A 27,903-nucleotide genomic window follows, 5' to 3' on the forward strand; every position below is an offset into this window, starting at 1 on the left:
TGCTGGAAGCTAGTCAGCATGGACACACACAGCATTTTCCTCTTGGCAAGCAGTTCCTTTTCTCTTCTCTGTTTTGCTCAGGACTGGAATATTTTCCCCTTTTCCTTTGACTTAGATCACACAGCGCATACCTGATATCATCTATCACACACCCACATTCTCCCAGGACGTGTTGGCTTGAAGGCTTCAGCATCCCAAAGAGATAATGTGCTTAAAAAATTAAATGAGTTAAATGAGTTGGTTCCTTCTCCCTCTGCTTCCAGCCCTATAAAGGCACTTACAGGGCACATCCTCAGCTTGGAGAGGAAGGCCAAGAGACTGGCTCTTATGTAGCCGCAGGTGCACCCTGGTATTTGCAGTAAGCTAAATCTCTCCTAGTCACCTCATTTTGCAGCTAAGCTGTATATGCCTCTTTCCACGGTCTCGGGATTTAGGGTTGGGCCGGTTTTCATCACAGTCTAAGACTTCTGTGTTCTCCAAATGCTCTGAAAGCAGCAGAATTAAGGAAATACTGAAATACGGGAATGCACACAGCAGCCACTCTGAGCAATAAATTCATCACCTGCTAACACAGCTGCTGCCTCCCATTCAAACCTGCTGCAAGACTCAGCACTTACAATTACAGTGACAATTATTAGGCCAGCAAAAGAAGCTGTTGCCATCCATTCCCAATTGGAAATGTATTTAGCTAAGGTTCAATGCACAGAATTAAAATGGTATTTGGTGCTTATGAGGCCTAATTGTTAGCTTGTAAACATTCAGAGCTTTCATTTATCACATTACCATTGTGTAGAGACCTGAGCCTTGGGAATTAAAGAGAGCATCCTAAGTACCGTCTATTCAGAAATCAATTCCTTGCCTGAGTCTCTGGGTTTCCTCATTTTAGCTTTTTCACATTTCATCAGCCTTTTAAAACTACAAGTCAAATAGATCGGAAAAAAATTCACTATAATAATATTGCATACAGTGCCAAAGTGTCCTAATGTACTTTGCAAACTATATTTTGCGTGCAATTATAGAGCTGTGCACCCGCCGCCTCTGAACAAGCTCGCCTCTTCACAATTTTTCAAACAACATTAAACACAACATTAAAAAGAAATCTATAAGAGACAAACTGATACTACTCAAATATGTATGAAGGCAAGTCCTCTCCCTAATGACACACGGCCAGGTTGCAGCCACTGTCTGCAGAATTTTCTGACTGCCCAAACGAGAAAAGGAAGATCGTTCTCTAGCTTTTATGATACTCATAATTCCCTTGATTCTCAACTGAACTCTGACACATGGCATTCATGTCAGGCCAGGCCAATGGCTCAAAACATAACCTCACAACTTCGTGAGAGTACTGGAGAAGTACTATTTTATCATGGCACTTACCAGAGTTTCACTGTAAGTTCTTCAGAGGAACAATGATAAATTCTAATTATTTTATCATGAAAAAATTGTGGAGCAAAGAAACCTTGCTAGAAGAGGAGGGAAAGCAAAAGCCAAAGATGTTTCTCCTACTCCACTCTGCTGCAGGAGCAGAAAGAGACCCTCACTTGAACTGCTCTAAACCAAGGACACCATCAAATCCCATAAAACTCAGTGTATGACCCGAGATATCATCAGGTGATAAAGCGATGTTGTTAATGTTGTAAGCCAGTTTTTCTCTGAGTCAGGAGGTGGCTGCTCCTCTAAAGGTAATAAGTGTTATTTATCTCTGTTTTTAACTAAGAGAGAAAAAATTGCAAAGCCTTTATGCCAACTACAAGGCAGACTGAGTCTGCATCTCACCGTGGGGTAGATGCTGACCGTGATGCCCAGTTCTGGTACCTCAGTCGCCCAGAACAGGGAATTGACTGGGGCACCGAACGCTGCTGCTGCTGGGGTGGGCTTTCTTCTGAGTCCTGGGGGTCATTGGGAAGCCATCCAAGGTCCTGCTGCATGCTCAGTCCAACTGGCTCCTGCCTTCCACCCATTACAGTGTGTGAGGTTTGGCAGGGTTTGCTCCTCTGTAAAACAGCATCCTACATTACGGGTCAAAGCTCCCTTTACCACAATCTGAAGATCTGGCTCCACGAGACCCTTTGCCCTCCAGGCAGCTGTGAGCCACTTCTTGGGCAGTCCATGAAAACGTTTTGAATTTCTGGGTTTGGCTGCCGTGATGTGTAAGTATTTCATTCTGTACGGGAGGATGTGACCTTCGAAACTAATTGGGCACACAAAGGACCTAAGCGAAAGAGCCTCATCTGGGCTAAATAATGCATAGAAGCTTTGACTTTGGCTCAGAGGGAAATTGAATTAACGTACAGTGATACCATCTCAATGAGCTAATCAAGATAATTGCCATATTCTTGATTTAAACAAATACATTAATAAGAACTTCCGGATTCTGAAGCAGATAAACAGCAAAGGCTAAGAAACTTTGTAAAGGCTGGTAGCAATTTTTTCAGGTCACCTGAAAAAGCAGCAACAACAAAGGAGCAAGTAGTCACACAGCATCCTTTGTCTTTGGCTTGAGGAGCTGAATAAGAAGAAGCCATTCCCCTGGCACAATTTCCAGATCAACTTCCTTTGCTGCTGATTATCACTGTCACAGGTTCAACGGGAAGGCAAGTCTTTAATCCGGTTACTGGACAAGCTGAGCTGCACTGCATTAATTGACAATGAATGTCAGGCCCTCTGCAGAGGCAGAGAAGTCTATATGATGCTAAAACCCTCAAAGAAGTCCTAGATAGGCCTTTGGGGGACAAGCTAATTACTTCAGGGAGTTAGGTTTCACTCCTAAGGAAAGGGAAACTGCACAGCATTACATACTGAACCTTACTCAGCGCTAAACCCAATAAAGCAGGCTTTGGTGTAGGTTGTGTGAGAGGAAGAGCTGTAAGTGCTGTGAGCAAGTCTGCCGCCACCTGAGGAGAGCATCTGTCTCCTTCCCCTACAGAAATGAACGGGCAATGTACCAGCCCAGCCTGAACCCTTGGAGGACCTGGACTCCCTGGTGTGCCCTGGAGATAGTCCTCCAGGACGGCATCAGTGTATCCTCTCCACAGTCACACCACCGTGGGCAGACATCACAGCTCTTTGAGCCTTATGATAAAGGCTGAGAAATGCCCTGGTAGGAGCAACTACTGAAGGGGAACAGAGATGCTGGCCACGTACACGAGTAGCGTTGCCGCTCTTGCAACACCATTGCTCTTTCATGTTGGGTGTCTGGTTTATAGTCCTCTGTAAACAGTCAGGTAAAGGTAAATCTTATAAAGATGTTCTTCATGGGGCCACTGGTGCAGTGCAAACTTGCCAGCTGAATTTACGTTTACTCTTAAGTTTTTAAACAGTGGTGTCCAGCCTGTCCCAGACCATAAACAACTCTTATGTACTGCAAGAAACGTGAAGCTTTTCCTCAGAGTCAGATTTGATGTCTTTATTTCCTTGACCATGAGCAAAACAGAAATATGAGCTTCACCCTCCGCCTCAGCCAGGACTGAAAACTACTCAGAGCACCTTCCAGTAGCTCATGATCGCAGGATTTCTCTAAATCACTTAAACTTCCCCAATGTAAATTTCCTGACAGTCTGATACAGAAAACAGTAACCGGAAGGTATTGAATGCTCATTTGGTTTACACCGTCATCTTTGGCTTCTTGGATATCGAAGAACTTGGATTCCATCCTGACATGACTGCACTCATCCCTGCAGATTGTGTTTGACTCATGCAACTCTTCTGTCTAGTGAGAACAGATCTTTAGAAAGGCATCCAGAGTCATGACCTAAGATACCAAGAAATGGAGAATATACTGCTTCTCATGGTTGGTCGCTCTACCGGTTAGGTAATCTCAGCCTTAAAAAATCACACCTTCCTGTCAACTTGAGTGTCTCTAGCTTTGCTTTCCAGCCCCTTACCCTTCTCAACCTTTTCTCTGCTAGATTACGGGTCCCTCTGTAGGTGATAGTTTTGTGCTGACATGCTGTGATCTAGATATTCCCCAGTCATCTTCATGTTAAGATAAATAAATCAAGTCTTAGTTCTCCAGCATAAAGCACTTTCTCCCCATGAATGAATTTTTATAGTGTTTTTCTGCACAGCCTTCAATTTCCACTGTCCTTCATAAACTGCAGACAGCAGAACTGACAGTATTAGTCTCATCAGTGCTGTAGAGAGATAACATCAGCTTTGCACCACCCACTACAAGCAGAGTGGGATAAGGAAATGTGTTCATTTTGTTTGTCCACCCAAGCAACAGGTTAGACAGATTTGCCATGGAATTATGCTGAGAATCACACTGGATCGCTTGATGCTTTGCTCACTACAGTCTCGGAGAGTCAATGCTCAGCCCCATTCTTCAGATGGTAGCCTGTTACATGCGTACCCTGGCATTAGACCGTGTAAGAACATATTTTGTTTAAACAAAACCTACTTTATCAAGCAATCGAAGCATCTCACCTTTATTTACTAATCTTCTCATTTTATCAGTTCTGATTTTATATTTTTTCCCAGATTATCCATGTAAAAGCTGTGTAGAATCAAGCCCTGCCATTTGACCCAAAACAACCCGACTGGATGATTCGCTATTGCTGATCACCTTTTGAGAGCTATCACAGGGCAAGTTCTTGAGCCATTTGACATGTACTTCTCACAGCTGAGAGGAAGAACAGACTGATTTGCTTTCCAAGTGCCTAGTGGACAGGATAGGATAGGATCAGATAGCATCAGATAGGACAGGACAGGATGAGGAACGGTAGTCTCTGATTCAAGCAAGGAAGATTTAGACTGAGCATATAAAAAAGCTTTTATAGATTTTTTTTTTTTAATATAGCTTACAACAATAAGATAGGTAAATACACTGTTATCACTAGCAATATTTCTGAATAACTTAGAAAACTCTGATAGGATCCATTTGTCCAAATTGTAGACATCTGCAATGTAAACATCTGTGTCTGAGCTAATACTGGACTACCTTTACAGAGAGAAACTTTCAGAATACAACTTGTCTCATCTCATCCTAAAGCAGATACCTGACATAACTCGTAAGAAACCTTGAAAGTGCCTGTTTCTCTCCATTGCCTATAAAGGGAAGCTGAGGTAACTAATTCAGATATAGACTCTTACCCTGTAGTTGTACAAAGTTGCATCAGAATCTGTCAGGAGCAGTTAAATAGAGATAAGTGATCACTGGTTTGGATGAGATATCTCTGAAGACACATTCCCAGTTCTATTTTCAGTGATGCTGCACTATCATATAGTGCTGACTTGCTCTAGTCAAGATTTCCGTAGTCTAACCACTGGAGAATACTGTCTTCCATTTAGCTCTAAAAAGCTTTCTTATGACTCTTCTGATGTGCATAAAAGGACCAGAATGATGACTTTCACAAATGCTCTATTTTGTTGGAATCGCAAGAAATAATGGATCACTGTTATAAATATATCCACAGAGTAAGTTAGATTTTAGCTTCTGTCTCATTTTACCTCCTTTATATTTTCAGTCACACTTTTAAATAAAAGAATATGTTTGAGGTATAAATCTGACCATTATTAGCTGTTATGTTTAGTTTGCTTCACTGTCCGTGGCTACATCTGTTTTTAAGCACAGGAACTATTGAGTTCTTTGCAAAAAGAAAATAGCCTCTTGATTTAGCACAATATAGCAGGCTTTACTCCTATAGAGAAAACCACCCGATCTTTCCTCCCTAAAGCTTCCCTCAAGCATATTCAATGTTAGAGATGGAAGGGTATTAACTTTGATTCACTGAGGAATATTGCTACAGTAATTGCAAGCAGAACGTTGATGGAATGCAAATCACCTTTCAAAAGATTCATCACAGAGTTTTCATCAGTTCTTTTTGAGACAGGAGCAGTAATAGTGAGTATTAAGAAAAGAAATCTGAAACTGGGCCTGGAACATTTTAAAGAAAGAACCAAAGCAACTGCATGTCTGACACATGAATATGTGGGTTTAGCCAGCTTTCCTTCCCTGAGTCTCTTTTATTTTACAGTTTTTTTTCTTTGTAATCTTGGGAACTGTCTATTCCAGCCAAATTGGGCTCTTACAATGGGTCTATTATTATGGGAGCTGAACAATTCCATGTAACCATTCAAACCATATGGGAAATTATGCACTAAAAGGAGCGTTTCAAAGAAGATAGACTTGAAAATAAAAATGAAACTAAGGAAGAGGGAGGGGAAAGGTTTCTCAACAGCAGGATGAATTTGCAAACCATCCTTTTAGATGCCCTTCATTGAGTTATCTTTTTCCTATTTGATATCAGAAGCGTGCTGTCTTCGTGGTATTTGTAAGCAGGGAATTGGTAACAGTGATACAAAAAAGAAGTACAAATCTTCAAGTCACTGCCATCTCTGGGTTTTCCAATGCATCCTCTCTTCTCTCTGCTCAAAAAATTCTTTGGGGCAATGATGGTCTTGAACAGTTCTGAGACTATTTTTGAAGTTTAGTGAGGCCAATTACAACAATAGAAACTGAGCAGTCCATTAATTACAGAATCGTTTTCTGAGCAAGCTGTCATCAGTCATTGCCAGTTGTCATTTTACATCAGCCATTTCAAACAAGCTCAAAAAAGACACTGCAGCATAGGAAGTAGGTGAAAAGCTGCGAAAAAGAGGATCTGATGGCACTTTCACACTTCCGAGGCTTTCAAAGCCAAGCAAAATTCTCTGACATGCGACCTAAATCCTCAGTCCCGACTACAGTTAAGGAGAACCAGGTGTCCAAATTACTCAGTTGATTTAGAGAAACTCAGCAGAAACTCTGTCTGACTCTTGACCTGGTAGAGGGAGCTTATTCGAACCCTAATGCACTTAACTCTAATATTTAGTGGTTGTGTGATATCTAATATTCTCTGTTCTCACCATTTTATTTGGGCAATAATTCCATCCAGGGAATTAAATTCTATCAACCCTGCAGGGTTCAAAGAACACAGAATGAAGTCAGCAGCATAATATTCATAATATACTTACTCATAGAACGTTGTCCAACCATTTTCATTGCTTTTAGTGGCAAGGAGACCGGAGTTGCCATGGTATGTCATCATTGCCACTTCATGCCCCTGTGTTGTTACACTCTTGAGTGCGCTGTTGGTACCAATTGTCACCCAGTAGACTTGGCCATCAGGCACTACCAGCCAGAGGGGCATCCCCGTGGAATCTCTTCGGATATTCACTAAGTTGCCATTATTGTCAGTGATCAGGGTTATATCTCCATCTCCAGAATAAGTAAAATTGTAAAGGTAATCTCCAGTGGTAAGACTCTGAGTATAAAGGTGCTTACCACTGGTGTCAAACAAGTAGAGTTCCTGGTCTATGGGTGAGGATAACTCATATAGATTTTGCGTGTTGAGGAAAGGTTTGTTCTTCCGAATAAAGCGGATTCGGATATTTCCAAGATCAGCGACATACAGCTCTCCATCTGCACACACCGCAAGGGAGGATGGCGCGTTGAGTTTGGCATCCTTGGCATAGCCGTCGTCCCCCGAGAAGCAGTCACAGTTAGCATCGTTCTTGCAGTCACAGCTGCTTGGTGCTCCGGCAACGAGAGAAATCTCTCCATTGGTGGTGACCTGCCTGATGCGGTTGATCTTCTTCTCATCGGTCTCAGCGATATAGAGGACCCCATTATGTGAGACGGCCAGGGCGGCAGCAGACTCCAGGGTGGCGTGGATTGCCACCTTGCTAAGGAGAAAGTGATCCATGCCTGGCACCTGGCAATGCATGGGCCTCCCGGCCACGATGCGCACTTGGTGGTTCTCAGATATCTGTAACACAACGTTATTGTCGAGCACGTACAGTGAATTATCCATTGGATTGACTGCCAGATCCGTGGGCCATTCTAGACGAACCTTAATGGTAAAACAACACAAGGAAATTATTATAGCAAGACTTTTTTTCACTGCATGGTTACAATGAGGATGTTTCAACATGGATTAAAGGGAGTCAGAGTGAAAGAAACATAACTAATTTTTAATGCTTGATATGGTGGCCAAAGAGGACACAACCCTGGTGTGAGTGAGGGGGCTTAGATCCTGGTACATGAAGCAGACGCCCGTGGACACCCACACTCTGCATTGCAGCAGTGCTGGGAGCAGGGTGATGGACAGAGGCAGACCCTCCTCAGATCTTGCTCCCTCTGGCTTGTATCTGCTTCTCTACCTTGGTGTGAGGTGTCAGGGGCTGTGGGAAGGGGCATCAGTGCTCAGGGAACGCAGGAGTAAACAAGAAGAACCAAAGATTCAAGGGGTGTTTCCCCTCACCAAACAATCCTACGCTTTATGAACTGATGGAGCCTGGACCCAATAACAGGGCCTGGGCCTGGGAATTTTGTTGTGTGAAGTGCTACGGAATCACACAAAACAATGATCCTTTTACTAAAGGATTTTCCAGACAAGTGGCCCAGGTCCCCTGGGTAAATGACAAGGAGGGATAGAGACAAAACTGGCAGCTGTGTCAGCAGTTGTGTATGTCTAAGTTATCACCAACGACTGTCTGCTTGATGCTGCAAAAATGCAAAATAGCAATTCAGAAGAAATTCAGGCAATTTCAATTCGTGAAATGAAATATTTGTGTCTTCACAGTGGTTTTCACATTTTTTTCTTTAGCATAAGAGAAGAATGGGTTCAAGTAATAGTGACGCATCACAGTTCTACACTGATAATCCATACACACAAACTGAAAAAGTGACCGGTAATACCACAAGTGAGCGAGCACTACAAGGTCTCTCTTTCTAGCTCTACTTCTGCCATACACTGTCTTTTCAAGTGAGTCTACTCTTTTAGGTGCCAAACCTAAGAAATGTTTACCAACAGAATTCAGGGTAATTTGATTTTTTTTATAAAGAATTGTAAGATGTGCATTTTATTTGATTATTTTCTCTTTAGGTTTATATAGAAAAAAAAAAGTCAACGTTGTGCTGATGGGAACCAACCAATGCTTAAATGTTTTCCTAATGGTGCATCTTCCCCATAGTAGAGGTGTGAAGGGTGACTGGAAATGAACAACTGTGAAGAATGCTCTTGGTCACTTCCAGACAGGTTTTTAAATAGATTTCCAACTGGTTAGAAAGAATAGCTATTCTGGTTGCATACTGCCTTTCAGTCTGCCAGGCAACTCTAAGTCAGAGCTGATGGACTTGGTATCTAGCGGTTACTGAGAAGCTGGCCACTTTGTGACATTCTCCCTGCACCCTTGTGGTTTTTTTGCTCTGTACCCAAAGCATGATGTGCTGTGACTGAGAGCTCTGGGATCTGGGCACGCTCAAGGCTGCACAGTTCCAGGATCTCACTTCCTTCAAACCTTCCTATCCCACCATCCATCTCAGTTGCTCTGCTTCTCATTTGTGGGAGGTGACTAAATTTGGGGGGGTATTTTGCATCTATAAGGCGGCAACCTTACTGGAAGGAAGAGGAGCAGATACCAGCAGGCTCAAGTCCAGCAAACCATCTCTCACTGTGATTTTATTTAAAATCAGGAGCAAGAAGAGACCAGGTAAGATCTAGAGGCACAAAGGAGACTCCTGTTTTTAAAGCCTATAGCTGAACATCTCCACCACAGCTGTGCTTTACTTTTGATGCTTCTATTTATGTTTAAATCCCTTTTCAACTTTTTTGTTTTTAAGAGAGCATCAGATGCAAGATGTTTACTTCATTGGGCCTTCTAATGGCTGGGCTTGTGAACCTTATTTTCCTGGCTAAGCAGTGTGCTGAGCTCTGTCTATTCTGGTTCTCTGTTTGCAAAATCTTCCTTTTCTCAGCTCCTGGCCTACATTAACCCTTCCTGTAGTAAAACATTATAGCCTGTGGTTTTCTCTTTGATAATGCATGCCTCCATCCCTTCCAGTGGTCTTTAAGCTCTGCAGCCTTGTTAGCATCAAGAGCAGAGCTTATTCTGAACTGACAAGGGAATTTTCAATTTCTTAAAAAACATTCCTTGTCAACATTGGCAGCTGAATATTTCATGTCCTCATGTCCCAGGGAGCCTCAGGGACCTGACAGAAAAGACCCTTCTCGCCACTGTAAATGATGAAAAGCTACTTCCCAAGCTGGGTTTTCTTTGCCTGGTTTAGGTTTTTGGTTTTGTTTTGGGGTGTTTTTTTTTTGTTTGGTTGGTTTTGGTTTTGGTTTGTTTTGTTTTAATTAAACTTGTCCAGAACAGTACCAATTAATCTGCCCATCACAGTACAGGTTAATCTAAAAATGGCTCCTGTCATTTTGTGAAGACAAAGAAAGAGTCTTTATGATACATTTTCCCTCATCTAAGAAGTTTTTAAATATGACATTGGTATACACACAAGCCATATAACCTGAGAGAAAATTATTTTTAAAGCCTGAATTCACAATGGTCTTATAGTGACTGCCTCTGAAATTCAGATAAAGAAGAAAATAAGCCTGCAAGATGAGAAACATACTATGAGATGGCTTTAACAAGCAAAATTTGCTTCTATAGAAGGCATGAGAGCTTTTAAACTCATAATTTCAGCTTGTTCATAAATTGAGGACAGTGGGAACCAGTTGCAAAGAAGCAAGAATAATCTTTTCAAATCAGAGGGAAAAACAAGAACAACAGATTCCATATGGGAGCATGGAAATTATCTAGGTAGTAACAAAAAGGAAACCCCATTGACATCCATTGTGGCTGAATAACAGTACTTAGCCCTCCAGCTATGATCTATATTTTCGTAGGAGAGGGCAACATTCTTGTAGCCAGGCAAACAACAAGTGGCACAAAGGATTCAAAGGACACTATCTCTAAACTGGCACAATTTGACAGGTTGGCCAGAGCCCCACAAAACCGAGTGCTGGGCTGTAACAGATTTCTCTTCTGTGCCATCCAGAAGTACAGCAACCTTCAAACTGAGATTTCTTTTTCTCTCTTTTTTTTTCCCCTCTCCACCTTTAAGCAGCAGGACTTAAAAGCCCAGCATGACGGTAGCTGCAACCGATTTGCAATCTGACGCAATTCAGGGTTCTTGTTTTCCTGCTGTTGCTAATTTTGGCACCGCAGCCTCCAAACAGTATTTCCTAGATGTTAATTTCCTTCAGGTCTAAAATTGTGTTGGCCCAAATTAGGATGGGGGGAAGCAAAGAAAAAAAGGCTGATTAGCTAAGTTTTTGTAACGGAGCATGGCATGTAGCCCTACTAAAATGAGTATGGCTGCCTGGCCTTTTTAGTTTAAAGCAACTAGTTTCTTGAGAAATTAGTCTAATGAAATCTGCCTTCCCAGGAATCTGTGTCTCTCAGCTGATCGGGAGCTCTGAAAGAGGTACCTTCTGTGGCTGGGACATCTTTAAAATCTCTCTCCCCAGAGATCTCTGAGTTAGGTCAGACAGATCTTTCCTTCAGTCTTTATAAGATCTTTCTTTTTGACCCAGTCATTTTCATACCACAATATACGTAGAGATGTAATTCTCCTTGAGCCCTTCCCTCTTTGTCAAACGCGGGGAAGCAGACAGACATGCAGACAGGGTGAAGGCATAGCCTTCTATTCTGTAGAAACCCAGCCAAAACATTGCCTTACCTGAGAAATGTCCATGACAGAGTCGCAGCTGAGAGGCCGAGCAGATGTCAAATCATTGGAACCCAACACAGTAGAGATGATTCCATTCTGATCAATCCGCCTGATCATGGTACCATCCACGAAATAAATCAGCCCAAACTTGTCCACAGTGATGCCTGGGGAGGGAAAAGCAAGACAGTCAGAAAAGCATGACAACCCGACAATTATAAGATGAATGGAAGATGATGTCTGCTTTGATGCTCATACAAGAATAAGACTGCTGGTTTGGTTTGGTCAGAAGCAATGTATTTTATGGCATTCAAAAGGGATGAGATGAGAGTTGGTTATTCAGGACTCCTGGTTATCAGGCGCTTTGAACTGGCACCATTCCACTTAAGGCACTTCCAATGGGTACATGGTGCAATTTAGAAATCTCTGCTTGCTTCTGGAGAAGGGCATGACATTCAGTGAACAGCGGAAAGGAAAAGGTTTTCTAATACCTCTGTGTCTTGCATGTTCAAAACAGGGAGTTACTGCTCATGGGATGAATATTAAGCATGAAAGTTTTACACTGGCCAAATTTCCAGAAATGGTGATGAGAAAAGCTCTGAAAGATCCATCAGCTCAGTCAAATCCCAGATGGATAAATGTGGAGGGGTTTTTCCTAGGATAATCCTACTAAACTATAGTATTTCACCTGTTTCTGAACACAATTTCATTGTCCAAACCACCTTGCAGACATACTCCTGTCGGTGGATTTGAGGTCTGCCGCCAACAGTTAGACTGCTGATTCTCGTTTCCTCACCTGCAGACCTGTGCCATTTCACTTCCCCCTAAGCAGCATTTCTCAAGTATTTGTTATGTTAGCACAACCTCCTTTAATCCTCTTTATCCCAGGCTAGCTATACTCTGCATCTTCCACCAGAGGATTTCATGGTGCTTTACACTTACTAATTAGACCTCATAGCAGTCTGTGAGTGTGATCATCTTAATTTTACATATTGGGAAAATAACAGATAAAGCAATTTTCACAAGGTCACAGAAAAAGTCCACGACTAAGGCAGGAATAAGAAGCTAAGGGCCCCATTCACCTCTCTTTTATGCTAGTATAAATTAACAATAACTCCACAGATACTGATAGAGTCATCCATCTCATCTACTCTATGGTGGCAGGATGCTGCTCAGCATAATATTTGAGTGTCTTCAGAGACTCAAAGAATGTGAAGGAACAGTACAAGAATGTAGAAGCCTGTAACACCCTTTTCTATGCAAGTGGAAATTCTGTTTGGAATATATGAGTATTAGGACCTTCCTGTTTGGTTTCTTTCACTAGCAGGGCAGCAATCACTTGGCAAAAAGCAGACATCTGCATTGTGCATCCAAGCAAGTATCTAGAGCTTTTCCAATCAGCGGAGAGAAATACTTACTTTTAGGATACAATTCATATCACCCTAAGGGAGATATCCAATAGAAATTATCTGAATCCTTCTAGAAACACCTTTTCCTCCCCATTGACTATAAAAGCCTACAGCAAATATCTCCAAAGGAAATGTTTATACTGTAGACAGATAAAGTTGGTGAGATGAATCCTCACTATAATGTTTTTTTGGCTGTCATCACGGTGACAGAAATGATGGAAAATCTGTTTCACATAGAAAGCTTTGAGAATGCTGAGAAGTGATCAGATCCTGTGTTTCTCCAAAATGCTGTTTTACAGCCAGATCCCCTTGTTTGAAACATTTACCCTGAGTCTTCATCCACTGTGAGCTATGCTGTGAAGTACAGATGCAGCCGTTCACAGATCAATAATTTTAGACTTTCATGTAGCACGGACTAATCCCCTGATTGCTTTGACAATTAAAATCATGGCCTTCAGCCAGCACTGTAACTATTGCATGGGCTGGAAGCCACAGAAGTGGATGACACGCGGAAAAACATATCCTATTTGGTCATTCAGAAGTCGCAGAAGATAACCTAGCCTGGAAGTAATGGCAAGAAAACCTCAGGACTAAGTCACGGTCTGAGAGAAAGAACGAACTTCTCCATTGAACTGAGGTAAAGGAGGGGATTCAGACCGAGTTGCAACCTGTTAATTCAAAGTCAGTTAGGAGTCAGGGAACTGGTGTTTCAGACCGCTGAGTTGAATGGGAGCGGTGTATTTTTGCTAGGAGATAAAACCAGCATTTTCCTTGGTTCTTTGCAGCACCTCCCTGTCTGAAGGGCATAATTTTGACCTGGATTGGGTATTTGACCATCAGAGCAGTAAGGTTTCAGAATAGCCTCTAGGGCAATGAGGAAGAAATTACTTGCTGCTTTTAAGATAAAGTTCATTAATTTTGGAGGGGATTATAGGGCAGGATTGCTGAGATAATGGATGACAGGAGTAAATGACCCGAAAGCTTGCTTCTAGTCCTATATTCCAATACCTGTGTTTAGTTCATGCCAAGATAGGACTGATCTTTGCAGGACCACGAAACAAGAACCTCGAAGAGTTGCGGCGGGTACCCGTTGTACACCTGATTGCTACGGGAGAAGCCACAGCAGTGGTGGCCATTTATTCTCGCTATGCAATATAAACCCATCAGTTGTATCTTAGAACCTTGTCAGAGCTGCAGAGCGATCTGGGGGGTATAAGCATCAATATCTCATTGACATCCACAGTTTTCTGGAAGTTGTCTTCACCTGCCATGAGATCTGGCACCACTGTGTTCCTGTTCAATGAGTCATCCGGGATACTGGCACATGCCACCTGGCCCTGGCGCCTGCTGTCGAAGGTTACCGCTCCTCTAACTATTTGTCTGCTGAATGGCAAGTTCTGTAACGTTTGTTGGTGTTTGCTTGACAACCAGGGATACAACTGAGCTCTTTAAGCAATATCGTAGATGTGACTTTTCGAAATAGGCATAATAGAAGGTTTAGTTGATCTTAATTGGCTTTTGTCAGACACAGGAGGCTCTTATCCATTCCCACGTCTACCGCGAGTATTTTTCAGGGCGCCTGTCCATTAGTCTGTGTGACAGGCCAAAAGCCAGTGAAGGGTGGCAGGCTGGATAATGTGATTTCAAATGAGGCAGAATTTTCTCTCTTAGCTAGTTCCATATGTATTGGATTGGACTTATCAGAAGTGTGTGCTGACAGTTGCTCCCGGTGCTCAGTGTTGAGGTCTGATGGCTGGTCTGATTAAGCAGTTACAGTACTAATAACCTGTGTGTGCCTTGGCTCTCAAGCCAGCTCTGATCAGTTGATAGAGCACAACTTTATTTTGCATTCCAGCTTAGACAAAGAGCTTGCACACCCGAATAAGTTAAAATGGGATAGCAAAGTTACCACTTATCATCCCGCTGCAGGGCAATGGCATGTGCCTGCGTTCTTACCACAGAGCACTCCTCTGCTTATCCCGCTTTCATGGGGACTAAGCAGTCTCAATTGCCTTGCATTTCCTGGGGTGTTCTGCAGGGTAACAGAGTTTTCAGTCTGTCAAAGCCCTAAATTCCCATTTGTACATGCCCCTCACACGGCAACTGCTCCAAGCCCTTCCTGACTTTAGCCAATCGTCTTGGAATCTAATCTAATTGCGGAGAGGAGCCCTGCTTTGTGTCTTTGGATGGATGACTTCTGCGGAGAGGGAAAGAAGCATCTCATGGTTTCTTTGCAGCAGATTGTAGAGGTTAGATTCGACCTTTCTGTGTTTCCTTTCTGAAAATGGCACGGTTCCAGTGCTGGGAGCTGGCTCCTGCAAATGGGCATAGAAACGGGTAATTCACATGTTACGCATGTAAAGCCAAGGGCCTTGGTTTGCTTTGGCAGAAGGCTCCTCTCATGTTTCCGTAGGAACATAAGGGAATTAAAGATTTTCAGCATACAGCTCGAAGTTCAATCTCACAGTTACTGAGAGAAAACATCTGCTGCCACTACCCAGGTAGCGTTGCAGATCCAAACTTTCAGCTCTGAGATGTGAAATACATACGTTATGAAAACATGCTGGCTCCTCTTGGATAGCTGGAGATCCCGCAAGAAACAAGGGCTTGTAGCACCACGTGCGTCACACCAGGGAGTTGTGCTGATGGAAAGTTGTGACACGATGACATTTGCTTGAAATGTCAGGACCTTGTAGTGTGAGGAGGTGACAGCACAATGTCACGCTGCAAATAGCTACTGGGACACGGTGGGTTTGTTCCAGAAGACAAACTGCTAAAAGTGACTGCATTGCACATGTAGCTCTACTTAGGAAATAAAAAAGGGGGGGAAAACCTTTTTTAAGTAAAAAAATAGGTGCTAAAGGAATCCAAATTTGGAGCTTTCTTGTTTGGCTGGATGCTGAATGACTGAGTGATAAAATGGCAGATGAAAATCAATGTCAATAAGTACAGAGGAATTCACAGGGGAAGGAGTAAGCCTAACTACCCATATGCAATGACAAGCTGCAAAACAGCTCACAGGAAAAAGATTTCAGAATTCCTGTGAAAAGTTCTCTGCCAAGATCAGCTTTGTGCTCTACAGTGGTCAAGGAGGGACCTAGAAGACAGGAATGCATTAGGAAAGGCACAGAGAACAGAAAACACTGTTCTGGCCTCAAAAAGGCCATGTTTTTTAATGTTGTGGCTAAACAACATGTCTGGAAGGATGAAACTAGGTGTTCAGGGAGGTTTCTAGACCAACTGATGGTGGCATCTAAGCACAGGTCCAGCTGCAACCTCTTCAGAAAGTCCTGTAAACGTCAGTGACTAGAACCTGGAGTGTCATCAGGGGAAGGCCACTCCAGCATTGCCCCTCTCCCTACGTGTCTTTTCTGACCAGAGTAAGAGACAAGATTTTTTGTTAGTCAGCCTCTGGTCTTCCCTAAATGGCCCTTACACTATTATTTGAAAATAAAAATGTTAACAGATTGTGGAGGGTTGGGCTTCTTCTTTTAATTGTGTTGAACTCACGAACACTTAGTGAACAACTGAGATTTTGTTTACACAGTCAGCAGGGCACAGTGAAGGAAGCAATCTGTCCCCAAATTAATTACTTCATTTTGCATTGTTTTTGCGGCGCTAAATGAATGAGATGCCCTGTCCCCTGCCACGTCCCTTCTGAAACCTTCTTCCTATTGTGTCAGACTTGTCACTGCAATCTCTCTTAATTGCAGGCTCCTTGGTAATTTCTCTGCCACAACATTTTCCCGAGGAGAACCACTGGTGAGTACTCAGATGAAAACAAATGCTCTGACAAGCTGGAGTTTTAATTTTTCTTTAGATTGCTTGTAGAAGAGGATCATTATTAGCAGATGATAATTAGAAAGTGGTAACACTTTAATGTGCAAGGATATATTGAAATTCATTAGTATCTGAAAGCTTTGCTGTGCTCTGTGGCAAATGAATTGGAAGCATCAGACTGGTTCCTAACACCTATGATAAATACCCTGACCAACAACCGCCACCACTATTGCATCTGTCGATCTACCTGTCCTGTATTTGTACAGCCTACCTTTATCAGAGAAGCCAAAGACAGGGGAAAGGTAAAATTCCTGGGGTAGGTTTTATCCCTCCTAATGTCTCATCTAAGCTGATCATCTAAAGGGATTTCTCTCTCCTTCAGTGGAGAGACAAGAACCTCAGTTCGGAAGGTACTTCAGAGAAATGTATTGTAGGACAAGGGATAATGGTTTTGAACGGAAAGAGGGTATATTTAGATTGGATACAGGGAAGATTTTTTTTGTGACAAGGGTGGTGAGGCACTGGAACAGGTTGCCCAGAGAAGCTGCGGATGTCCCATCCCTGGAAGTGTTCAAGATCAGGTTAGCCGGAGCTTTGAGGAACCTGATCTAGTGGAAGATGATCCTGCCCATGGCAGGGAGGTTGGGCTAGATGATCTCTGAAGGTCTCTTCCAGCCCAAACCATCCTGTGATTCTATGATTCTATGAACTTATCCACTCTGAACTCATGGGAGGTGAGGTGGGAACTGGAAGAAGTGATAAAAACTGTGGGGAAAAGGCTGCTGCTCAGGAAGTGGAGAACCATTCTGAACAGTTAGCTGGGGTGGGGACCTCATCCTTCAGGCTGCTGTCTCCAGTAGGAGATCAGCTCTCCCAGAACATGGTTCATCCTACTGTGGACACGTGCACTGGCACAGAACAAACCACCTTCAGGGTACCAGGTTTTTTCCACTGAGAAGAGAGCCAAAAAGCCTACTTAGACCAGATGCTTGACTGGTCCAAGAGGTTAAAGGTAGATGCAAAAGTATACATTGACGTCTCACGACTAATTCTCCAGTCTTTATGAATTGCTGTTTTTCACCTGGCAGGAGTGTATTCCCTCAATATTTTCCAGCAAGCTGCAAACATCAGCTAATTAAAACATCAGGAAAGTGGAGGCAAGACCTTGTTTCTTTACAAGTTTTGAAAAAGTGCAAAGATGTCCTTCAAATACAGAAATCCTACTTTGCACAAAGTAATTTTCTTCAGTCGAAAAAATAGCTTTAGCCTTAAAAAGTAAAGTCCCATGAAGAGTGGTGATCCTCGAACTGCACATTCCAAGTCCTTCCCTGGCCAGCTGATATCTCCTACGTACAGAGTTGTTTTCTAATTTTCTCTGACCATTCACTTATGAGTCCTTATTCCCCTGCCAAGACAGGGAAGCAGAGGGTAACCTAAGGACTACTGGTTCCTTGTACAATAAATCATTTTTATTTTCAACTATTACAAAATACAATCACATGAAGGAAGAGCATTTGCTGGATTTTTCTGCTAGGATGAGCTGCCGTGGACGCATAAACAATGCTGACATTACCTTGCCAGTGTGAGCTTTCACTGTTAATCATTTATTGAGGAGAATGGGAAGTGAGTCACACCTGCCAAAGCTATTGTCTCAGCAGACTCTGCAAACTCAGGCTAGAACCAGATCGGGGACACTGTTTATGAACTTTCCATTGGCAGTGTGGGCTTTCTGGATTATTATTTTCTTGTTGCCATTTTGCTTTGTGTCATTTCCTCTTTCACCCTCAATTTACTTCTATTTTGTGAAATTTCAGAGCTGTGAGGAATGAATGCCTGTATTTTGCCATTATATGATTGAGGTGGAAGAACGGTCTCCTGAGAACTTGAATTGGTAACAAGAAGGATTTCAGTGCTGAAAGCTTTGAACTCCAGAGCCCGGTTTCCCACAGCAAAGCAGAAACATAATTCATCTAAACCCTGCAACATCCACCCATGTAGGGAAATGAATAATATTCCTCCTATCTTGTACAAGGGAGAGCGGAATTCCAACGAAAGTTGTAGGGTTTTTTTTCTTTTTTCACCTGGTTGAACATCAAAGTGGTATAGAAAATTGGATTACAGATTTCTGGATTCCCTGATCTCTTGACTCATCTGCCGGACTGCCCGCATCTCTCTGCTCAAGTCACTTAATTTCCTTTTCACTCAGCCCTCTCATGTCAGTGAGACAATTTCGACACTGCAACCTGACCACAGGTAGCTGCTCCCTTTCTATATCTGTGCCTCTGGCAATAGTTTATCGCAATATAATGGTCACCTCATGGGATTCTGGAGTGCTTGGAAACCATGCTGGGCCCATTGAATATTACGAGGGTAGCAGTTTGGCTTTCAGTGCTTTTTGGCAAAAAACAGGCCTCCCAAGGTATATTTTTCTACATCCTGCCAGGAAACAACTAGCTGACATGTAACAACAGAAAAAAAATCACAACAAGAGCTGACACAAAAGGTCACTGAATCAGTTTGGGTCTCTTGGATTCAGTAACAATAATGTCATCTCTATGTCAAGGAAAATAACTTCCTGAGAAGTCAAGCCAAGAAGAGAAACAACAGCTCAGCTGTCTTCACCTTGCCTGCTCTTTGTGAAATAACTTGTTAAAGGATCCCTAGGTTTTGCTGAGAGGCTGCTTTACAAAGAGGTTGGGATATTGCCGTGGCGAGGAAGGAGGGAGCTACCATTCCCAGATGCAAGGAAAATGAAACCTGCAGCACCTTGATGCCGAAGCCAAGAACCCATAAATAACTCCTCACAATCCAAACAGCTGGGCAAGAAGACACACAACAGGCGAAAAAGCCACATTCCTAAATGCATTCCTGCACGGGGGTCCTTCTCTCCCCTCTTCATGAACACTGCAGAAGGTGTGCACACCAACAGTACCCTCCACCTCATCTCTGTACCATCCGCCTGTTTTTTTCCGAGGAGCTGTGGACAGCTGGGAGGAGCGACATCCTCCATATGCAGAGCTTGTTACCTTGAGACTGCCAGACTGAAGTCTTGGCTACACGCAGGACTGCATATGTTTGGCTAAACCTGCTTTGAACAATTTAGTTCACAGTCATGAAGGCTGTGTGATGCTTTTATTCTGATTTGACTGTGCTTTCATCACATTGAAGTAAGGTAATAGGGAGCCAGGTAAAGTCACGCAGAATTAGACCATTCCCACATCGAAATTAGTATCCACCCCCCTACAGGATTTTAGCTGAATGCCATTATATATAATGTCAAGGTATAAACCTTAATTTGCATATCTCTGACCTGTACACTGGCTTTGTTGTTATTTTATATGTACAGCAATGCTTAGAGAGCTTTTTGGTTTTTTAATGCCAAGCAAGCCTCGGTGAACTGAAGGTAAGTGAATCCTGTCCAGATTGGGAAGGACCAAACACTGTTATTTGGTAAGGAGGAGTAGTGGCTAAGCGCGTGTATAATTGATGGGTGGATTTATTCTACTGCCCTTTGGACACGTGCCCACCATACACCCCTCTGGTTTGGCACTCCACCCAGCCACCTCAGTAAGAACCAGGGTTGGCCCAGGGTGAGACATACCCACTTATTTACAGAGGCAAGACCTTAGGATGTGTTTGTAGGTTGGTTTGGGAAGGCCAGCAAAATCCAAGGGCATTTTCTGAACTGGAGAGGAGGGCAGTCTCCAGCATGACTAAACAAGCCCATGTCTTTTAAAAAGACCTATTTATAAAAGCCTGGGGAGAAGAAGCAGTCTCACCCCTGGGATTTGTAAGGGTAGCATCAGTGCCTTTGCCTCCATCTCCGCAGCGGGTATCGTCGAACGGGAGGCACTGATCTCCAGTTCCAGCCAAGACCTCTGAATTCTTCACAATGTCTTTCACTGACGTGGTTGACTTGATTTTATAGATACGTCGGCTGTTGGTGTCGGAGAGGTAGATGGAGCCGGTGATTGGATCTGTGGTCAAGTAATACTTATGAGCTGGGCTGTGGCTGAAAAACAAGGGTATGATGTTATTATTTTTCAGATGTTTTGTTTCATTAACTCAACAGGCAATGCAAGCACTTCAGAGAATAAAAATGCATGGGGCAGACAGACTGGGAAAGTGAAGCAGTGCCGTATTTGACAATGTTAGGGCACGGTGTGTTACAGCACAGGATCCTGAGCTGTATCTGTTACCAGTCACTGTGCCTGGGGTGCTCTCTGGCATGGAGGGCAGCTACCAAAGGAAAGGGCTCACTTGCCTGAGCCAAAATCATGCCAGAAACTACTATAGATTGAGTTCCAGAGCCTGGGATTGCTTAGTTTACATAGCCCTGAAACTGGTGTTAGTTCAGTGCCAGAAAGTGAAGGGAAAGCGTAGTACACCAGGTGCATAAAACACAGCAAAAAGATAAAATCTGCCCTCCCAAGAAAAACCCCGGGACAAAAACCCAAAAGCAAACCCCAGGTGTAAAGCACTTGATATACTCTTGAAGAGCACTGCAGCAGGGCTTATCTGGTGCTCTTGCTGACTCCAGCAAAGACCCTAGAGTCCTGTCCTGCCCTCACGGAGATTAGGGGGAGTCCTGCCACTGAATTCAGCTGGACCTCAATGAAGAGAAACAAAATGGTCCTTGAACTGCCACATTTTGCCCTAAGTAAAACATGAACCAGGAGGAGGGCTGAGGAACCCGGATGTCAGTCCCTTGCAAAACCCATTCGCTCACTGCTTCCTCGAAAACTAGAAAGGGTGGCTGAGAAAATGGGGTGAGCAGACAGAAAGATAATGCGTTTAGCTCCATGACTACAACACTAAATGAGCCCAAGACTGAAGAAATGAATAAACTAGTAACCACTTTATGGAAAGGATTCGATGGGATTTATGAAAAGAAAAAAAAAACCAACCAAATGAATTTAGACTCAATTTAAAGATTGTCTTTTGAGGATTCTGGCTATAGTTTAATATAGATATTAAACTTATTAACTCCTTTTATTACAATTAAGTGTTTACTACTAGTGTGTATTGAGCTGGGTCTCTTCTAAGCCTGAAACAACAGATTAAACTTGTAACACCTGCTGCCTGAACACAGGTCTCCTTCCCTCTCAGAAAGGCTAAGCAGAAATTAGAACAAGTAGGAAAAAGGCTCTGGTTCTCTCCAGAACACCTTTGAGCTGTCCAAACTCATCAGTTCCCAAGAATTCATAACAAATGTATAGGCCATAGTTCACAATTTTGCACTTAGTGGAATTATTCCAGGAGAAGCTGATTAGAAACCTGAGTGTCGATCACGGTTGACTCTATCCTTCATAATACCAAATTTCCCCTCTCCTTCAACCTTTATGTTAGGAAAATTAACCCCTCTTAAGACACTTAAAAACTACTGAATTATTCTCTGCCTAAAAAAGCCATAAGATGGTTCTTCATCCAAATTACTTAATACTTGCGGGGGGAGGGGGGGGAAGCCTTTCTGATTTATTCTGGAATATCCCTTGTGATTTATCCTATTAAAGTCTGAACAGATTTCATCTCCACAAATGACACTGATTCTTGCTAAATAAAATGCCCTGACCTTCAAGACAGCTCCAGCCTGACAGTTCGGTCTCCATCTGTATTCCTTTCCAATGACAGCAGGCTGGTAGGGTATTATTTCATTTACCTGCATGTCACTCACGCTAAGCAAGTGGCTTCAACCCTGGTGGAAGAAGTTCCCTGTGGGAATCCACCATCCATTTTGATCAGGGCCTTGCATTTTCTGCTGACTGTCCTAACAAAGCCCAGCTGAATGTCAGTCAGCTTTTGAGCTGTTCATAATCTCTGTTTTGTACGGGAGGTGGACAAGAAGAGGACATTTTTAATGGCACTTTGCAATTCTTTAACATCTTCACCTGGATAGCACAGATAGCTTTCTCTGAGCCTTACAGCAGGTCATCTGCAGATGGGCAAAGGTGAACGTCTTTCTCAAAGATGGAGAAGAACTGGAGGTTCCTGCTTCCCCCTCCCAGCACTATCATTGCAATTTATTTTTGGATTTCATAGCCTTGCTCTGGTGGATTTTATTATTGATTACAACCTTCAGGGGAAGAGAGAGATTTTAAAACTATTTTCTAATCCTGTCTCCCGTGTAGAACAGACACTGAAACACGGTGGTTACTTTTAACCATGGATCAGAGAACCAGGTAAAAGCAAAACATTCATCCAGCAGAAAAGCTGGATGGTACTTCTCACGTAAATTTACTAAGTGAAAACCTGTCTTTTTAAGGTAATACTTTGAGTGGCTGCTGGTAATAAATGCAAGTTTAGTTTTATTAATGAAGTCCTGAATATAGATGCTGCAAAAAAGTAGGGGTGAGTTCAAAGTTCACAATCATTAAAAAATTAGCTCTGACTGGTTAAACTTTTAATCCTCTGCATAGCTGGATGCCACAGAGACACACACCTTTAATACCAAATGTGCTTTGGAAGAAGTAGAGGCAGAAACTACCCATAGGACAGTAATAATCTTGGGTCACTTGAAATCTTGGGTCACTTAGGTCTGGATTTCACCTGGTGAGCTGATAGTGAAACTCTCCTAAGATGTACAATTGCCTTTCTAAATCTAATGTTATTAATGGTGTGGGCAGCCCGAATGCAAATCTTTGCTGCTGCCTGGCTCTGTGTGAGCCATATGAAGTGCTGGTTCATTTTTATTGGCTAGACTTAAGAGATCTAGCGTGGCTTATCCTACACCCCGCTCCGTGCACACGGTTTTGTGGGTGGAAGGGCCCCTGGGATGGCTTAGGCAATGGAGTATTTAACCTAGGATGCTTTGGAGCAGGGAAGGTAAAATACAGACTGTTAAAAATGGTCAAGCTGGAATTTATCCCCCTGGTCTCGCCAGCAGTTTTCACCCCTGTACTGGGAAGTGTCACGCTCTGCCCTTGCACGAATGGCTTAGCATTATACACTGGAGCTTTTGTTTATCATTTTGAGATCCTTCAGGATGAGAGCTGCTAAATAAACCTATGTGAGTAACATAGAAGTTCCCAAACTGCTTCCCTTTGCCTGTGATACTGCATGAGCACTGAATCTGGCAACACTGAGGCTTTGCTTTTTATTTAAGGCCACAATCAATAGGCAAATCCAAGTGGCAAACTGGACTGAACTGAACAACAACTGAAATAAATCTGACTGGGGTGAAGCAGAGAAGATTTTTTTTTCCCTTTCATCCTCTCTCATTGTTCAGTTAGATAACGGATCAAAACAAAAGACAGGACTTCTTACTATTTGGAAGACTTACTCAGTTACAGTGTTTGTAGGCTTAGAATATTTATTCCCCATATCGACATTGCCACCACTAGAAAAGGGCTGTGGGTGAAGAGCTGATTTCCCATTCAGATTGTTCCTTTTGCTATTAAGTTTTTTAAGACGAAACCCTGAGCGCTGCATTGATATTTTAAGTCCCTGAAGCAACAAACCAAAGTTGCAGGCATGGGGTGGGCTGGTTCCCAGCCAACACCATGGTATTGGTGGGTATTAGTGGGCATGACGGTGTAGTCACTGTGAATGAGGACAGTTTCCTAAGCAGAAGTTCTGCAAGCCAAAGTGAAATGGAGGTGATATTGCTTCCTTGCACACTTGTGATGCAGTGATGTGCCGGGAAAGCACAGCGAAATCTTCCAAGTCCACAGTGATCCCAGCTGTCTGGGGTTGCGTATAGGCTCTCCCACACATCTGCCTTGTCCTCTTCCTTTTCATAGCATCATAGAATCGTTAAGGTCGGAAAAGACCCATAAGATCATTGAGTCCAACTGCTAACCTACCACTGCCAAGTCCACCACTAAACCATATCCTCAAGCACCACATCTACCCTTCTTTTAAATACCTCCAGGGTTGGAGACTCCACCACCTCCCTGGGCAACCTGTTCCAATGCCTGACAACCCTTTCGGTGAGGAAGTTTTTCCTAATATCCAACCTAAACTTCCCCTGGCGCAGCTTGAGGCCATTTCCTCTCGTCCTAAATCTCATCTCATCTCATCTCATCTCATCTCATTACTCGGACAGGATAGTACCAGCACCATTTGGGGAGCGCTGCAGATCTGTTTGGAGATTCAAACCCTGTTTTAAAGTGTTTACACTTTACATGATCCCTTACACACAGGCACGAGGGAGCAAAGTGATAAAAAGTTGGGTGGATAGGCAAAGATGTGGCACTTCTCTGGATTTATTCTGATGTGCTATAATATATGCACAAGCTTTAAGCAAAAGTTAAAGTTGTTGTTATTCCCTTGGGCCCAGAGTTCATGGTTTGGAGGAGTCTGAGGAAGGAATCTCCTGCTCCAGAGTGGGAAGCCAGTCTCTAAGGAATACAGATGAGAAAAGGGAGACGATCCCTGGTTTCAGCAGGTTATCTATAATGCGTCGGCGCAGCAGACTGCACCTTTTCATGGGCTGCTGTTCAAAGCCAGGGGATTCACCTCACCGAGCTTTGGATGGTTACAAGGTGGATGCTTACACCTGAACCGGCTGCCTTAACTCCCTTTAGAGGCAGTGGAGAGAAATAGCAAGTTTTTGGGTATGATTTGTCTGACTTATTTTCAACATTTGTCTTACAAGATGAACTGCATCTTAGTTTTCCAAATAGAAAGAGGGCTTTTACTGCCTCCTCTAAAGGACAACTTCTGTTAATGGTAACAGTATGGCTCTGGCTCCTGCTACGGTCAACAGACAGGAGCAGCCCCACCACCATAGTTACCCATAACAGCTGATCTGAATAAATCCCTGCGGCGTCTTTGGACCTGATGCCTCTGTTTAAGGACATGAAAACACCTCTGTAAAATGTTCTGAGCTAGCTGCCCTCTTCCCCTCCGAGCCTTGCTGGCTACGTGCATTTGCTGGTGACTAAATAACTACCGAATTCCTGAAGCCAAGCGGTTTTTGTTTGGCAGGGCTGTGTTTCCATGGCTCCATGCTAAGCACCCTGCAGCTCACAGAGGATTTTATTATAGCTTGTGTGAGGTACTGGTCTTTTTTTTTTTCCCTGGGTGACATTCAATAGATTAATACATAAGGAGGCCACACAGTGCAGTGAGCTGAATTTACACTTGGCCTTTTAGTGTTTTCAGTTTGTGTGTGATGCCCAAAGCTCTTCTAGTGTCACCGACTGGATAATAAAACTTCATAGCAATGCCATAAACCAACCCAGGGACTGCAAAGGGCTTTTGATCCGATCCTAGGGCAGGTTTCTGCGATACCTCTCTTCACCACTAACTGCAGGATTTGTCTCTCTAAGGTACGAGTCGAAACAAGAAAGGAAGTATATTTTTAAGTGTGGCCACTTTTTGCATATTTGCCAGAAATGCCTCACTGCCCTCTATGTTCCTGCAGAGAAAAGATAATGAAAATTGACTGCAAATGATTATTGTCATGCTTGGAAAAAGTCATTAGCTTCTATAGGCCCATCAAGGCAGGCCCATACCCAGACATACCGGAGTGAGTTCCTTTTAATCTATTACTGAACGACAGATGGGTGTAAACTTGGGAGGCACCACAATTTGGTATTGCTTTTTGGCTTAGCTAACATCCCCCGTGTTGACACACAGCCATTTCGGCTGTTGCAGAATTAGACCTTGGCTACCGAAGCTGTGCTGTAGAGCCAAGCCTCTTAGCTGGTGGCTCCAGAACCTCTGTAGGTCAAGCTCACCACAGGCTACATAGTCAGGAGGAGTCCTTTCCCCCGAAGTGAGGGAGCTTTTGCGTATGGATTGCAGCTTTTCCAAACCACTACGATTCAGTCCTGTGGATCTCACCCTTTGCAACTGTTGCCTGTCAACGGCATCAAGCTTAGGACCTTCTGGAGCTTAAAGCACTGGAGCTTTAGTTAAGTCTACACCCACTCATCTCCCTGTGGCTCAGGAACGAAGAGGCTTCCTAACAAGAAGTATTACAGCAAATGACACAGAGCAGATGCTAACTCACATGGATGACTCCCATAATGTAGTCACAGATGGGAATATTTGATCTAGATCTCCTCACCTCCTTCTCCTCCCTCACTAGTCCCCTTTGGACTGCACTGAAGCAGGCATTTCTTGGCTTCCTTTCATTTCATTTCTTAGTTTTTAGGAATTGCCTAAAGGCTGAAGCCCTGCCAGCTTTGTAAGGCTGTGGTGGCACCTGCAGCCTTTGTGGCCAGTCCATATATCTTCACTCAGTTATTGCCTTCATATATAAAAACTCTTCTTGTAACAGGTATTCAGCGGCTGCCCTTCATTGTCAAAGCAGGTGCGCTTTAGTGGCTGTGTGTTTCTAGGACATTAAGGATACAACCCGGCTGTTCCAAAGAGAAATGAGTTTTTCTATTGCCTTCAAATGATGTGAAAGTGGAGCTGGGGGGCTGGAACTCAGCCTGATGAAGACAGGCAGCGCTGAGGTCTTGTGTACCAACCTCCCAGCCCTGCTAATAGACGCTTTGGGCCAGTCCATTATACTGTGGAAGCTCAGCCCTTCATTAATGTTCTGGCAATAAGACAAAAACCAGTTTCTACTCCATTACATTTCCAGGCATGCAGATAAAATGAACATTTCTGGTTTTGCACAGCCTCTATGAAGTGAAAGAAACAGTAAATAAAAAGCATGTAGCAAGAAAAATCCCCAATCCCAAATGCAAAAAGAAAACCAACCAACAACAAAAAAATCCCAACTCCACAGTCTCAGCTTCTAATTTAGAAAGCAGCCAGGGAGCAGGATGGGAAACTTGTCAGAGCCAGAGAAGCCCTTGCAAACACAGACAGTGACAGGAGGCTGACATCTTCCTGAATGCAACTGATTGAATCAAACTCACTGAAACTCCAGTGAACCCAAATGACAAATATTCTTAGTGACAAAGCTCCAATTTAGGAGTCTCTCTTTCATCTTGTTTTCTTGTCATTGCTCTTCCTCTTTTTTATTGCATTTCCTGGCTAAGATCTGAGTTGCACTACCTCCCATCTGAGCCTGATGTACTTTCACATAATGTGAAGGCTCTCTATGCAGAGCTCAGGCTGACTTCCCTAGGTGGGTGATGCTGGGGTACATCTGGCCCTTCGTTATGCCTATTCCACTTCCCAAAACTCAAAAGGAAGACATTTCAGTGTATGAGAACTGTTTTTTCATCATGTCTATTCCAGTGACCTGTATCCTAATGGTGCCCCCACTTTGATTTCTTGGTTAATTCCCACCCACTTTTCCTTCCACCCCCTTCCTCT

General features: G+C 43.2%; 1 protein-coding gene across 6 annotated transcripts in view; it reads right to left on the reverse strand.

The window, feature by feature from the left end:
- TENM4 (teneurin transmembrane protein 4) overlaps window positions 1–27,903 on the reverse strand; it is a 609,630-nt gene that overhangs the window by 34,128 nt on the left and 547,599 nt on the right. For all 6 annotated transcript variants that reach the window (XM_075076073.1, XM_075076149.1, XM_075076381.1 and 3 more), the window contains 3 exons: window positions 20,460–20,692; window positions 11,504–11,658; window positions 6,955–7,832 (listed from right to left, as the gene is read on the reverse strand). In XM_075076073.1, the coding sequence (XP_074932174.1) occupies window positions 6,955–7,832; window positions 11,504–11,658; window positions 20,460–20,692 (1,266 nt within the window). The remainder of the gene's footprint in view (window positions 1–6,954; window positions 7,833–11,503; window positions 11,659–20,459; window positions 20,693–27,903) is intronic.

This window comes from Phalacrocorax aristotelis, chromosome 1 (assembly GCF_949628215.1).
Source record: "Phalacrocorax aristotelis chromosome 1, bGulAri2.1, whole genome shotgun sequence".
Taxonomy (NCBI): Eukaryota; Metazoa; Chordata; class Aves; order Suliformes; family Phalacrocoracidae; genus Phalacrocorax; species Phalacrocorax aristotelis.